Source organism: Mirounga leonina, unplaced genomic scaffold (genome assembly GCF_011800145.1).
Source record: "Mirounga leonina isolate KUSES-001 unplaced genomic scaffold, KU_Mleo_1.0 Mir_128, whole genome shotgun sequence".
Lineage (NCBI taxonomy): Eukaryota > Metazoa > Chordata > Mammalia > Carnivora > Phocidae > Mirounga > Mirounga leonina.
Genome location: NW_023270320.1, coordinates 2,556,133 through 2,571,288, shown reverse-complemented (window position 1 = coordinate 2,571,288; position 15,156 = coordinate 2,556,133). Strand labels below are relative to the sequence as shown.

At 36.4% G+C, this 15,156-nt stretch overlaps 1 protein-coding gene across 6 annotated transcripts in view; it reads right to left on the bottom strand.

The window, feature by feature from the left end:
* The window catches only part of KAT6A (lysine acetyltransferase 6A), a 107,860-nt gene that overhangs the window by 48,279 nt on the left and 44,425 nt on the right, over positions 1-15,156 (bottom strand). For all 6 annotated transcript variants that reach the window (XM_035003953.1, XM_035003956.1, XM_035003955.1 and 3 more), the window contains one exon: positions 334-442. In XM_035003953.1, coding sequence (XP_034859844.1) covers positions 334-442 — 109 coding nt within the window. The remainder of the gene's footprint in view (positions 1-333; positions 443-15,156) is intronic.

The following is a 15,156-nucleotide window of genomic DNA, read 5'->3' as shown; positions in this document are numbered from 1 at the left end:
AGCAATAATTTCAAACTGATTGCTGTGATTTGAACAGATGTTTGATAGTCAAATATAAAGATCAACAGGAAAAAATAAGTCTATGGAAAGATTTAAAAAAAAAACAACAACAACAACAAAAAAAAAAACTAAGACCTGATTTTAAATTAACTGAATAAAACATTTCAACTATACATTTAAATCCTTCCCTTGTCTAGAAGCTCGTCCCAGTTACCTTAAACCAGAATCAAATTAAAGTATTAGTTTTATAAGGATCAAGGATACCATCTCAGTTAAATGCACCTCCCTCTTGGCTGACAGCACATGTCAGAAGGAATCCAGGGGATTACATACCACTGTTACCACAGTCGGCACAGGAGATGAGTTCCTCTGGCTTCTTTTCTCGGTTTTGTTCTTTTGTACCAAGACAGAAACTACAGATGGGGATTGGTTCAGCAACGGGCTATAAAGAAAAAACAATTCACTCAGGTACGAGTAGTTTTTTTTAGTATTAATACAAAGACATTAAAATTACAGTTTTAAATTCCTATGAAAGTTATATGTAACTTTAAGACAACTGTATCACTCTCCTAAATCTCCGACTAAGTAAGGGAATTTTTACAAAGCCTGCTTTGGCTGGACCTTTACAACCAGTCCTTGTAGTGACAACTTTGGTCCAAAAAATCGTATCTCAATTGGTCACTTAAAAACTAAATGACACAGTATGGATTAAACAAAGCAAATCCTTCACCGAAGATTGAAGAAATTCAACTGAACTAAGTGTAAGAAATCACAGTCTCAGTCCTTAAAAAGTTATGTCATGTGGGACAAGTAACAAATGTACAGAAATAAGCACCACATAAGGTGGCAGACGTTAAGTGCTAGAAGAGACAAACAGTAAGTGCTCTGTACAAATGAGAAAGAAATTTCAGTTGCAGTTTGGAGGAGAAGGGTTGAAAGAAGAAGGTAACATGTATTAAGTACTAGTACTATGCTATGGGATCTTAACAAGTTTGTCCAAGGACAATAGATAGTAATTGTTAAAACTGGGTTTAAACCTAGGGTTCTATGTTCCTCTACAGCACCGCCCCTGCCCCTCTAGCCCACAGGATGGAGAGAAAGGCAGTACAAGTGGTATAAACAAGATGAACTTAGGTGTGCAGATTGCTAAAGCCAGTACTCAAAGGGTCCAGTTTCTGTGATAAGTGTGGGGGTGCGGGTACGTCAGTTTGTGAAGATTGTCACTGAATGTCTTATAGAGAAGTTGCACTTCATCCCGCAGGAAGAGAAGAACAATAGAAGGCTACTGAATCAAGAGATAATCACCTATATTTGAGGGGGAAAAAAAAATCCAGTAGCAATATCAAAGACAAATGGGGGAAAAACCTAAAGGTAAGGAGAACATTTAAACAATGACTACAATAGTCTGGTGAAGACAAGATAAGAACCTGAACCAAAAAAAAAAAGGAACAGAAAACAATAGCTATGGACTTAGAAATCAACTAGTTATGGAAGTTAACAGAAAACGAAACGAGTTAAGTATGACTGACTTAATGAAAAGATGGTGTGAATGGTTAGGTCATTTTCAAGAAGAAAATCAGGAGAAAAAGATGCTGAGTTTGATGTTAGATGTGTTTAGCTGGAGGCACTCTCAGTCAAATCTCAACCATTTATATGGGACAGAGATATAAAGCCCTCAAGATTCTTTGAGTCTACTGGAGAGAACAGATTAAATGTCTGTCAGTACTATGACAGAAGTGTTACAATGAGAAACAACGGAGGAAGGGAATCAAGTAGGAGAAAGGGCTGTCAGGGGAAGGTTTCCCAGACTTAAGTTCTTCTGGAGTTCTTAAATTCTTAAGTTCTTCAGGGAGACCACCTGATGGGGGCGTTCAAACAAAATACAGAATCAGTTTTAGGAGGAGGGGGATGAGCTTAGTTTGGGACTTATTGAGCATAATATGCCTATGGAGCATCCATGTAGCAATGCCCATGGACTTTATGATACAGGGATCTGAAGTTCAAGAGAAAGGTTAGTCTGGAAATAAAACTCTAGAAATCATATACCTACAAAATGGCATTAAGACCTTCAAAGTTGATGAGTTCTCCCATGGAGAACAGGGAGAAAGAAGAAACCTAAAGTCAAAATACCAATATTAAAGTGGCTGTTAGAGGAAACAGCTTGGGAAGGAAACTGATTAGTGAGACAGTTGGATGGTACATTAGTAATGTCCAACACAAGCAAATCAATAGTATTCCTTAGCGAAGAGATTAAATGAGAGACGAACAGCTGGAAGTTGTCTTAATAATTCTGACTCTGGTAAAGATGGCCACACCCTCGCCTTTTACTAACTAGAATTTAAATAAAAATTTGGGGAAAAAAAAAGGAATATGAAAAAGAACGGGCGAGTAAAGTCAGGAAAGACTTCACCGTGAAGTAGAAACTGCAAGTAAGTAAGCTCTCAGTGAACAGTCAAGTCACTGAATGGAAGCTATTAATAGCATATTTAACTAACAAATAAATGGCTTAAATCCAGAATATACAAAGAACTCTCACATGTCAGTATGGAGAAGACAGACAGTTCAATAGAAAGCTAGGCAGGGGCGCCTGGGTGGCTCAGTTGGTTAAGCAACTGCCTTCGGCTCAGGTCATGATCCTGGAGTCCCGGGATCGAGTTCCGCATCCGGCTCCCTGCTCAGCGGGGAGTCTGCTTCTCCCTCTGATCCTCCCCCATCTCATGCTCTCTCTCTGTCTCATTCTCTCTCTCAAATAAATAAATAAAATCTAAAAAAAAAAAAAAAAAAAGAAAGCTAGGCAAAAAACTTCAACAGGCACTTCAAAACAGCAAATATGTGAATAGTATATAAATGGCCAATGAACATAAGATACTCAACCTCATTAGCCATCAAGGAAGATCTCCAAGAATGGGTAGAATTCGAAAGACTGGCAATAGTATTGATAAGAAAGTAGGACAACAGAACTCTTACACTGCTGACAAGACTATAAATTGACAAAACTACTCTGAAAACTATTTGACATTATCTACTAAATTTAAACACAGGCATATCAAGTGACCCAGCACTTCCACTCCTTGCTATATATCCACCAAATGAAGTACACACACACGTACAATAAAACATACACAAACATGATCAGAACAGTATTCATAAAATTTACTGAAACAAAAATTACCCAAATAACCAGCAATGGGTGCACAGATAAATTGTGCTATATCCATACAGGAGAGTATTAAACAGTAATGAAAATAAACAAATTACAGTCAACAACTTGTATTACTATCACAAACAATACTGAATGAGAGAATAGACATGGAAGAATAATACTGCATCATTTTATTTATATAAAGTTCAAAAAGAGTTCTACATTGTTGTAAGTCAAGACAGCAGTTAACCTTTAGAGAGAAAAGAAGAGGTAGTGAATTGGAAAGGGACTTCTGAGGTGCTGGTAATGTTCTTTTTCTTGACCTGGATGGTGGTTTCATGGAAGTTAATAATATTTAAGGTACATATTTACAATCTGTGTACTTTTCTGTATGTTTATTTTAATTAGAGAGTTATCAAACTTAAACTAATGAACATCTATAGAGTAGGACAATGTTACCTTTGGAATATTCTGAAAGAAATACCAACGGTGATTTGGACATTGGAGTTTGGAACTTAGAAGAATAGGCTAGAGAGATTTAAAAGACAGCAACATGCTAACTGACAGCACCCAGTGAGAAGAAGGAGTGAAGTTGTAGTAAAGGACAGAGAACAAGGGGAAGAGAGTGGAGAAGTGAGATAAAGTCTAAGACAGAAGAATATCAACATTTAGAAGCATGGGTGGGTGGGTGGGGAGAAACAAGAAAGGACCAGTCTGAGGGAAAACAGAACCAAGAGGAAGTGATGGCACAAGAATTACAAGAAGCAGAGAGCGGGCGCCTGGGTGGCTCAGATGGTTAAGCGTCTGCCTTCGGCTCAGGTCATGATCCCAGCGTCCTGGGATCGAGTCCCGCATCGGGCTCCCTGCTCCTTGGGAGCCTGCTTCTCCCTCTGCCTCTCTCTCTCATGAATAAATAAAATCTTTATTAAAAAAAAAAAAAAGAAGCAGAGAGCAACCAACGATCAATGTTGGGAAAATAAAATATCTACTGGATTGTACAACTAAGAAATAGTTGGAAATGTCACTAATAGTCTTTTTCAGTGACAGGATAAGAACTAAATTCACAGGAACCAACAAACTGCCATAAAGGGACAGAGAGCAGACAGGAGATAGCTTTAAAAAATGGCAACGGATTTTGATGTGTTCTAGGTATTTGAGAAAGACTAAACCTAATTAAATATGGAAGAGAAGACACACATGGTCAAAGAGATTCAATAAACAAGAAATAACAGGAACATAATATATAATAAGGCTTAAAGCTGCACTGTTCAATATGGTGAACACTAAAACATGTGGCTCTTTAAGTCTGAAATAAATGTGATTCCTCAGTCGCACTAGCTACATTTCAAGTACTCAACATTCACATGTGGCCAGTGATTATGATATTGGACAGCACAAATATAGAACAATTCCATCATTACAGAAAGTTCTACTGGATAACACTGGTTTGGGAAAAAAGGATGAATTTTAAAGCAAGGATAAAGGGACTTTATAGTATAGGATGATGTACTTGCATATTGTTTATAGGTGAGATGGTGGGAAAAGGGAAATGTTGAGGGTGCTCATTTCTGACAGCCTCATTATTTCTGGAAAATAGGAAATTAAAAATCGCCTGCCAGAAGTGGGGCAGGAATTGGACAGATACAGCAGGAGACAGTGAAAGCTGACTGAGAAAACTGACAGGTGAGATTGGCTGGGTCCAAGAACAAAGATAATGAAAACAACCCTCCTATCAAAATGGAAGGTGGACAAACATTTTTCAGGCAAGAAAGAATCAGAAAAATATGTATTAACAGAGAATAAATTCAAAATAGAAGAGAGAAAAGGCGATGGGAGTCCCTGCAAAAAGGCCTCCATCTCTTCACTAAAATAGAAGACAATCTCACTTGCTTAAACAGAATTAGATAGGTATGGGTTTGGGCATTTACAGAGAGCAAAAAAAGTTTGGAAGTCTCTGTGTGGAAGATGAAAGAGAATCAATTAGTGATGGAAAATAAAACTGTCAATCAGCCCTAACCACACAGCTAAGATTGGAAAGTTCAATTTGTAGTATTTCCAACCAAAATGATTATACAACTTTCCTTAACACGTCGAAGCCTTGGACTGACAAAATCAGAGAGCTGTAGATTAAGGAGACAAGCCAAAGTGTAAAGTCTACTACAATGCAAATACAAACATAGGTGACCTTTGAACAACACAGGTTTGAACTACCCAGGTCCACTTATAAGCAGATTTTTCTTACAGTATACTACTGCAAGTGTATTTTATCTTCCCTATGATTTTCTTATAAGATTTGTTTCTCTAGTTTACTTTATTATAAGAATACAGCATATAATACATATAACATAAAATATGTATTAATTGACTGCTTATGTTATTAGTAAGGTTTCAGGTCAACAACGGTAGGCTATTTAGTGAAGTTCTGCGGAGCCTACTACACAGAGGTCAGAGTGCTGCGTTGTTCAAGAAGGGTCAACTAAAATGGTTGGCCACAAAGTTGAGGCTGAACATCATAAGCAGAAGGGGGCTTACAAAAAGTATTTGAAGTTAAGGTACCAACGGAATCCTAATGAACTGAAAATAAAGGTCCAGTAGGAAGTAAAAGGACTGAAGACTGGGGTCTACAGGGAAAGTTTAGAATTTGTGATTTCCTAAGTATAAAGTCCTAGCTAATAAAGGAAACTTCGAATCGCAACTGTGCATGAATTCTTTAATATTTAGTAGGCACTATTCTAGACATTTGAGGGAAGAGTGGTGAAAAGGCAGCTAAAACCCCAATTTTCATAGAGTTTACACTCTAGCTGACTATAGAAAAAAGTAAAATTAAAGATAATAAAAGTAGGAAGTCAAGAAGCTGGGAAAGCATTATTTTAGAAGAATCATATAAATGTGTTCAAGTCAGTAAAAATGATGATTGAGCCCCAAAATAGGAAAGTTTTACAAAAACTCTTCCGAAGTTTTAGAGAAAACATTGGTAAATGACAGATACCTACCCCCAAAGCACGTACTTTAAAAAAAAAGTAGAGATCATGGTATTAGTAGATGGGAAGAACTTGATGTCAGAAGAATTTGTTAGTAAAGGAACAAAAATCATCTTAGAGGCAGTGAAGACCAAGGAATGTGTTAATTCTTCTTCTTGGGTCTCTCCCCAGCCCACCCTCTTTTTAAAATAGGGTATGAAAATGGAAAAGTAGCTCTACTAGTAGGATATGGACATAATTCAATGTAATGACCTACTAGTGCTAAACTAGTGGTACCACTTTCACAAATAAGTACATTATATTACTTCAGCATTCTGGTTAAAAAAGGAACAAGTTGGGGGGTGCCTTGATGGCTCAGTCAGTTAAGCATCTGGTCATGATCTCAGGGTCATGGGACAGAGCCCCACACTGGGCTCCACACTCAGCAGGGAGTCCGCTTAAGATTCTCTCTCTCCTCCCTCTGCCCCTCCCCCCAATAAATAAATCTTTAAAAAAAAAAAAAAAGGAACAAGCTGTGTTCAGATAAAGAATCCCGTGTAGGGTGTTATATGCAAACAATGAATCATGGGACACTACATCAAAAACTAATGATGTAATGTATGGTGATTAACATAACATCATCATCATCATCATCATCATCATCATAATAAAAAGAATCCCGTGTAACCTGCAGCTGTGGTGGAGATGAAGAAGCCTACATTATAACAAGAAGCTAAAGAGCAGGGGTGCCTGGGTGGCTCAGTCGGTTAAGCATCTGCCCTCCACTCAGGTCATTATCCCAGGATCATGGATGAGCCCCGCATCAGGCTCCCTGCTGGGTGGGAGCCTGCTTCTCCCTCTCCCTCTGCCCTTGGCTCCCCTTGCTTGTGCTCTGTCAAATAAATAAATAAAATCTTTAAAAAACAAACAAACTAGTATCTTGAAAAAAAAAAAAGCTAAAGGGCAGAGCAGGAACAGTAGTATACTTCAAACTCAGTTACCATAAATAACATACATTAGTAATAGCAAAGTACTTGCTTAATCCGCTGCTACTTTCAGGGATAGATTAGATCACACTTGAGGGGGGGACACCTGGGTGGCTCAATCATTAAGCATCTGCCTTTGGCTCAGGTCATGATCCCAGTGTCCTGGGACTGAGCCCTGCATCAGGCTCCCTGCTCCACGGGAAGCCTGCTTCTCCCTCTCCCACTCCTCTTGAGTGTGTTCCCTCTCTCACTGTGTCTCTCTCTCTTAAATAAATAAATCTTAAAAAAAAAAAAAAGAGAGAGAGATCACACTTAAGGGAGCAAACATACAGGACGAAGAGAAAGTCTGAAAAACAAATTGCTGTTATTCTCCAGCATAGGAAATGCAGTCTTCAAAAATTAAAACTATGTAGCAACCTGTCTTCAAATATGTGTCTTTATCACCTAGAACTAAAATAAAGTTCCCAATGGCAGAAAATGTTATTTAAAATCATACCTAAGAAATCCTTGGCAAAACTGTCCCTATATGTTCCTGTATATCCCCTGTAACATTACTGCTGTTAATATTTTTACATATGATCAGTGCTTCATATTAGTAGATTTTTTCTATCCCAAAACAAAATAACTAAGGTCATTTAAATCTGTTCATTAAAGTCGGTGAGGGTAGCAATTTAGAAAAACTGGCTGCCTCCTTACCTTAGAGCTCAGCTGCGCAGAGTCTAACTCAATTACTCTAATACTTATCAAATGACCACAGTCTTAGACCTTGCCTACTTACTATACAATTTGCTGACTGTTCTCAGTAATGACAACCTTACCCAAGTTTAAACAGTATTGATATTTTTTTTAAGTTTTTATTTAAATTTCAGATAGTTAACATACAGTATAATATTAGTTTCAGGTGTACAATTTAGTGATTCAGTATTGATAGTTACAGTGTGAAAATCAGACAGGCTGAAAAGATATTTGCTAAGTCAAATACAGACTTTGGTCCAAACAGACTCAAATTACATAGAGTAAGTTTTTAGGAACACAGGGCACTGCAGGTATAATTTCCTTAACCTAAACATTTCACACTGAAGATATTTACTCTTTGGCATCATAGAACCAAGCACAAAAATGATAAAATTTTCAGCTAACAAAACAAAAATGAATCCACAGAGAAATACTACTACTGGCAATGATTATATCTTGATAATTTCAGGGTATTTTTTAAAGTGTAATTTGGGAAGGAATAGTAATACTTTGAGGATTAGTCATTTTAGCAGATAAGATTACAAGCCCAAAAAAGTGACTTAAATAAATCATCTAGCTTACAATATAGATCTACAAGTTTTTCTTTGATCAAACAGCACCACTAACCAATAATTCTGTGATTTGTTTTAGAATATGCCTAAATATTGTTTAGTGCATAAAAAATTACAACTCCAGATCATTCTCATTCCCAAAATACTAATGAGCAGGAAAGTTAAGTCAGAAAGAGCTAAAACTACATTGGGTTCACTGTAAGGTTTGAACCTGAAAGGTACTGGGGTGATTTTAGGACAGTGAAGAGACATTCGTAACATTTTCCAAGTGAAACTCTACAAGCTGGTTTCAATTTTTCTGTATCACAAAGATATAATAACAACTGATAACTTATGAATACAGTTTTTAAAAACCTGTGTAGAGATATGCAACATGCCATACAATCACTGTTCCCGGACCTGTCCAAGCATAGTCTTATAGCTTACTGTTTTCCTATCTATATAAAGTGAACCTGTTCCTACAGCTAATAAAACTTTTAAAGTTTGTAGCAAATGACTTTACACACCATTAAACACAGCAGCCAGAGTGAAACTGTTAAAAGGTAAATCAGAGCACGTCACTCAGCTGCCCCAAACCCTCCATCCAGACCAGTGGTTTTCACCCTAGATTAAATGCCAAATGAACTACAAGGCCCCATGTGATCTGCACCCCTACATATAAATACACAATTACCTCTCTGACCCATCTTCTGTTGCTCTCTCCCTCTTACATTCTACTCTAGCTTCCTTGCTTGCTTCTTCTTTAAAAGTCAGACGTTCCAATCACAGGGCCTTTGCATTTGCTTTCCCTCTCTCTGCAATGCTCTTCCCTAGACCCTTCCAATCTTTAATCAAAAGCCCCCTTCTCAGTAAGGCTTCCCTTGACCACTGCATCAAACATTTCAAAACAACTCACCAATGACAATAATTTATATCCCCCTTCCCTGCTTTATTTTTTCCCCTTAACCCTTTTCACTAACATACTGTGTGTGTATATATATATATCTTATTTGTCCCCCACTAAATATAAACTCTATGAAGATTCTGCTTTCCATCTGTTTGTTCAGGACTATATTCCTAGTACTGTGAACAGTATTAGGACCTTGTAAGAATAGTGCATAAGATATAGTATGCATCCAATAAGTATTCAATACCTTAATTAAATTACCTTGTAGAATAGAAAAATACTATCTTAGAACAATGAGTTCACAGAAGCCTGATAAAATGTGTGTGCATCTTAATAATATATAAATGCTCTACTGTTTACAAAGCAATCTCACACAGTAATTTCATGGACTCAATAACTAAATTAAGATTTCTGCCATAGCAACCCACTTCCATTCAATTTCTCCAAAGTAGGGGGGAGACTTGTGGTAGCAGGCACTTAAACTGTACCTTGTGTCATCTGTTGCCTTTAGGGTGCCTTAAGCACCATGCTGAGATCTCCATAATAATCACCAGATGGCAGCATTGAGGCAAATACATAGTAAATGCTGTGATAAGTAAACAGTTCAGTAGCATTTGACTTGGGCTTTTGGAAATAACTTTTAAAACCAAAACAGCAAAAATTTTGCCAATGATCTCTGCTATAAGATTTATACTATGAAAGGAAAGAATTTTTAGACACAATCATTTAGAATATCTTAAATATTTCTGTAGAATCTGAGACATTCCAATCTGAAAGTCCAAATTTTCCCCCAAAGACTTCTCTTTAATTTTTTTGAAACCATTATCCACTTGTCATTGTCTCCATTTTCTAATATCTTCTGAGGAACTCAAATCCATCTTCTTGTCTCTGTTCTTAAACACTGACATAAAGAATAGTCAAGAATCTGTTTTGTTAAAAAAAAAAAAGTTTTGTTCTATGTAATTATTTCTAGTTCTCTCAAGACTGAACTAAATGATAAGTTCTAGAATTTATGACCACCAGAATTTTCAAAGGAAAAAACTGCACACTTAAACTTAGACTTATGACTTCAGGAACCTCTAAGAAATCATTTCATAAACTATCAGGCAATAAAGATGTGTGATTTTTTAAAAGCTACAAATTTTCTCAAGTTTTATGGCCACTGGAAATTACTGAGACAAATTAACATAGCTAATATTAAGACTATGAAAGTACATAACTCATATAAGACTCTCTAACACCCAAAGATGCACTAAGCAATAACGGTCATTCATTCTTCCTTAGACTTAAATACAAAGTATCCATAAAGAATTATGAAAACGTATTAAGAGCTTATGTTCATCTATAATTACTGCAACTCATTTTTTAAAAAATCAAGTAGTATAACACAAAGGACAAATATATGTAATTCCACTTATATGAGGAACCTAGAGTAGTTAAATGCATACAGGCTGAATGCAGAATAGAGGTTACCAGAAGCTGGAAGAAAGGGAAGAATGGGGAAGTTATTCCTTAATGAGTACATACTTTGAGATGATGAAAAAGTTCTGGAAATGGATAGTGGTAATGGTTTCAAAGCACTGTGAATATACTTAATGCCACTGAATTATACACTAAAAAAAAATGTTTACAATGGTAAATTCTGTTATTGTTACAATAAAAAACTGAACTAAAAAATTAAGTGGAATAAAAAAATTAAGTGGTATGCTTCAGTCTCACAGATCACATGACTTAAGCAATAGGTCAAAACTCACACAGTGATAAGCAACTACTTCTAATTTGTCTTCATTTTTTTTTTTAAGATTTTATTTATTTGAGAGAGAGAGCACAAGCAGGGGAGAGGGAGAAGCAGGCTCCCTGCCAAGCAGGGAGCCCCAATGCGGGGCTCGATCCTAGGACCCTGGGATCATGACCTGAGCCGAAGGCAGCCGCTTAACCAACTGAGCCACCCAGGCACCCCTAATTTGTCTTCATCTTAAAAATCTGTATCTTTTAACTGTTCCTGTGGAACCCTTTATTATGTTAATCTTGACTGTAGTAATTAATTAGACTTAGAAATACAGCTTCAATCCCCCTCAAATGAAAGAAGTTTTAATTACTAATCACAAATTCTGGCTACTGAAATTAAATGTTAGCCATTTTATTCTCACTGTACCCACATCAAAGTTGGTTTCATCTTTTAATCTCATTACATAAAAATAGCTCACCCTTATACCTTAATATATTTCTTGTAAGACAAGTCTAACAATTAAAATCTGTATCTATCAAGCACTGGTCAGTCACAAACTAAAACCTTTCTGACTGGTAAGTATCTGATCCAGCCAGGTTACCCTGCATGAAACACCATAAGCTCCTATCAAATCTACCCACCTAACTCACTTCCTTACTTTTCTTCAAGCTACCTCCTTGCCTACCTTTGAATTCTTCTAGTGGTTCCAAAGTATTTGTTTATCCTCCCCCTTTCTTCTCACGCCATTACAATCAAGTAAAGTAAATTTAACTGCAAGTTCATTTTCCTCAATGGATATTTATTTCATAGAACCTGTAACCTAAATAATTTTCAGCTGAGATATCATTTACTAGTTGGTAATATCTACTGCTGAAATACTCTATTATGTATAATAAAGCTAAAATAATGGCTCTATTGTACATAATAAATACCCAAAGGATAAAGAGGAGGTAAGTTTCAGCTTAGGAAGGAGAAAATTATTCTTAGGCATGGTATAGTGAAAGAAATCAAAATGATGCTCAATGGCTGAGCACAAGGAAAACAAATATTAGGTTATCAAAATACCATCCAAAGTATAAGAAGTCTGGTAGATATTACTAGTTTGTTAATAAGCATTGTAACAGAACATGAAAATGTGATAAGATAAAAAAGCAGCAGTACTGACATTTTCAAAGCACTTATAAATGTCAGTAAATACAAAACAAAACCCACACAAAATAATTAGAAAACAATTAAATACTATTCACATTATCCACTTACACACCAAAAAATTCAAAAGTAAGTCTTTTGGCGAGGATATCTACACAATTATTTCTGATATAATAAGGGAAACAAACGGGCGCACAGAACTCACACTAGGAAACTAATGGTTTGTTGGAATGTACTTGTACTTTGTTGAGAAAGCTGAACATTCTAATAGTGTTCTCTTCTCGTCAGGCAAGCCCTCCTTTTGGTTTTACCCAGTTCTTCATGTCTTCACTACTATCGGCCTTGGATGAATTCCTGCTCCTCCCAAATCCTTTCTGACAGTTTAGAATTTAGTTTTTCTTGATCTTTTCCAAAAGACGGAGCTAGGTAAGCAGAAATCACCCTCAACCTCTTACTTCTTAAGTGCACCTTGCACACTGTATGTACTAAATAAGCATTTATTGAAATTAAAATACAATAAAATCATGCTTAACTCTAAAAAGGTTTATCAATTCTTACTCAAAGCTTCTCCTCCGAGATTCAATAATCTTCAGAGGCACTGGCCTTGGGTAGGATTTAACCTCTTTAAATTTGTCAGCACCCCATGCACTACCAAGCACTCCATGGTTGCTTATTAAACATTTTTTAGATCATCTTTTCCTCAAAAGTATATAGTAAAAAATACATATAATAATAAAACAATATGAAGGGCCTGGAAAAGAGTCTATTTTCTGTTATTAATAGTCTACAATAAGGTAACCTTGTATAATTTTAATATGTTCCAACATAACCCAGTAGCCATTACAAAGTTTTAATAGGTACTAAAGTGAATTTTTATTCTGATGAGTTCATTCAATGACTTGTACAATTAGACAGAAGATTATTGGTGAAATAAGTTAATGATATAATTAGATCAGTAATGATCAATTTCAGCTTTTACCATGTATGCAGACTACTGTAAATTTAAATGAGAAAGCAATCATCTGTCAAGATACTATTAACAATTTTCTCTTTCCTAATCAGAGGTAACATCAAAAATAACAATGTGCATATCTGCTGAGCTTAAATTCTATGCTAAGAAACTGTAGAGTTATCTTTCCTTCACATATTCATCAGTTCTTTGAAAGCTCCACTTTCTGTTTGTCAGTGATATATCATTCTCTTCATTCATCTAAATAAGATAACTGCCAAGTTATCACTGCTTCTCCTTTCCTTTGTGGTCCTTTACTTCCTATTTTAGTTTGTTTTATATCCCTATGGCTCTTCCCTAATTCAGAGTCACATCACCATATACAATATTCTACAAGGACTGACTCTTTGTAGTCTTTCTTTGATTTTTTTTTTCCCTGCACATTGCTTCCAGACTAATCCCCATAAAACACTGCTTTTAAAATCTAGTTACCATCCTGGCTCAAAACTTACACCACATACTCCAAATGCCAACTCCTATAGCTTGGTATTCACTTACTTCCACTATATATATACACACACACACACACACACACACACACACCCCAAACTACTTTTCTCACACTATCTTTCACTACTCCCAATCTATTCACTTGTCTTCAGAGATCACACTTAATGCTTTTTCTCCAGGTAATTGTACCCTGTCCCTCAAAGTCCTTTGTATCCCTGCCACTAGGAATCAGCTCAGCAGAGCTCAGAGACAGACTGAGCTCTGCCACTTATGGCTTCACTTTGCCCAAGTTAGTTAGCCTCTTTGGTGTAGAATGAGACAACATACCTACCTTTCAAGTTACCAATAAAGATTAAATAGGATAGTTATGGGAGTATAACTCAAACGTAAGAGGCATCTCATAAATGCTGATTTCTTATATCCCCTTTCAAAATTCTATCTATCCTTCAAAGCTTATCTTTGTTAAGGAACCACTGCCACTTTTTAAGTCAGGACAAGATTTTGTTTTAACATCCCAAAAAAGGCAAGGGGATGAAAATTTTGTGTGGACTAATATATTTTCTATATATGGTATTTATCTACATGACTGCATTAAGACACATTTTACCACACTGCACATTACCCACTTATAAAAAAGTATTTAGTAGTACTTGAGTTGAGGAGTATTAGCATGGGAATATTTTTTTACGCTAAAAATATATAAAAGTGATGGTTTAGAAGGAGCAAGATGTTCAATAAGACTTTCCTGTTCGTTGCATTTTTAAGAAACTGTAATTGCAGGCATTTATTTTGGCCAAACTATGGTCTAAAATAAGTAACTGAACAAATTGGCAAATAGCATTATTTTCTTCAAGACCTACAAAAATAATAACTGATACATATCTGATAGTATGTGCAGTGTTCTGCTACTATCAGAATCATGGTGTTTGGAAATAGAAGGGATCTTCAAAAAACATTATACATGTGACCCTTGAATGCAGGGCTTAGGGGCACCGACCCCCTGCACAGTCAAAAATCTGTGTGTAATTTTCGATTCCCGAAAACCTTAATTACTAAATAGCCCACTGTTGACTGGAAGCCTCACCAATAACATGAACAGTCAATTAACACATATTTTGTATATATAAGATATACCTGTATTCTTATAATAAAATAAAGAAAATCTTTTTAAGAAAACCATTAAGGGGGGGCTGGGTGGTTCAGTCATTAAGTGTCTGCCTTCGGCTCGGGTCATGATCCCAGGGTCCTGTGATCGAGCCCCACATCTGGCTCCCTCCTCCACAGGAAGCCTGCTTCTCCCTCTCCCCCTGCTTGTGTTCCCTCTTTCGCTGTGTCTCTCTCTGTCAGATAAATAAAATCTTGAATGAATGAATGAATGAAAGAAAGAAAGAAAAAAAGGAAAGAAAGAAAGAAAAGAAAGGAAAGAAAAGAAAGAAAGGAAGGAAAGGAAGGAGGGGAGGGAAGGGAAGGGAAGGGAAGAGAGGAAGGAAGGAAGGAAGGAAGGAAGGAAGGAAGGAAGGAAGGAAGGAAGGAAGGAA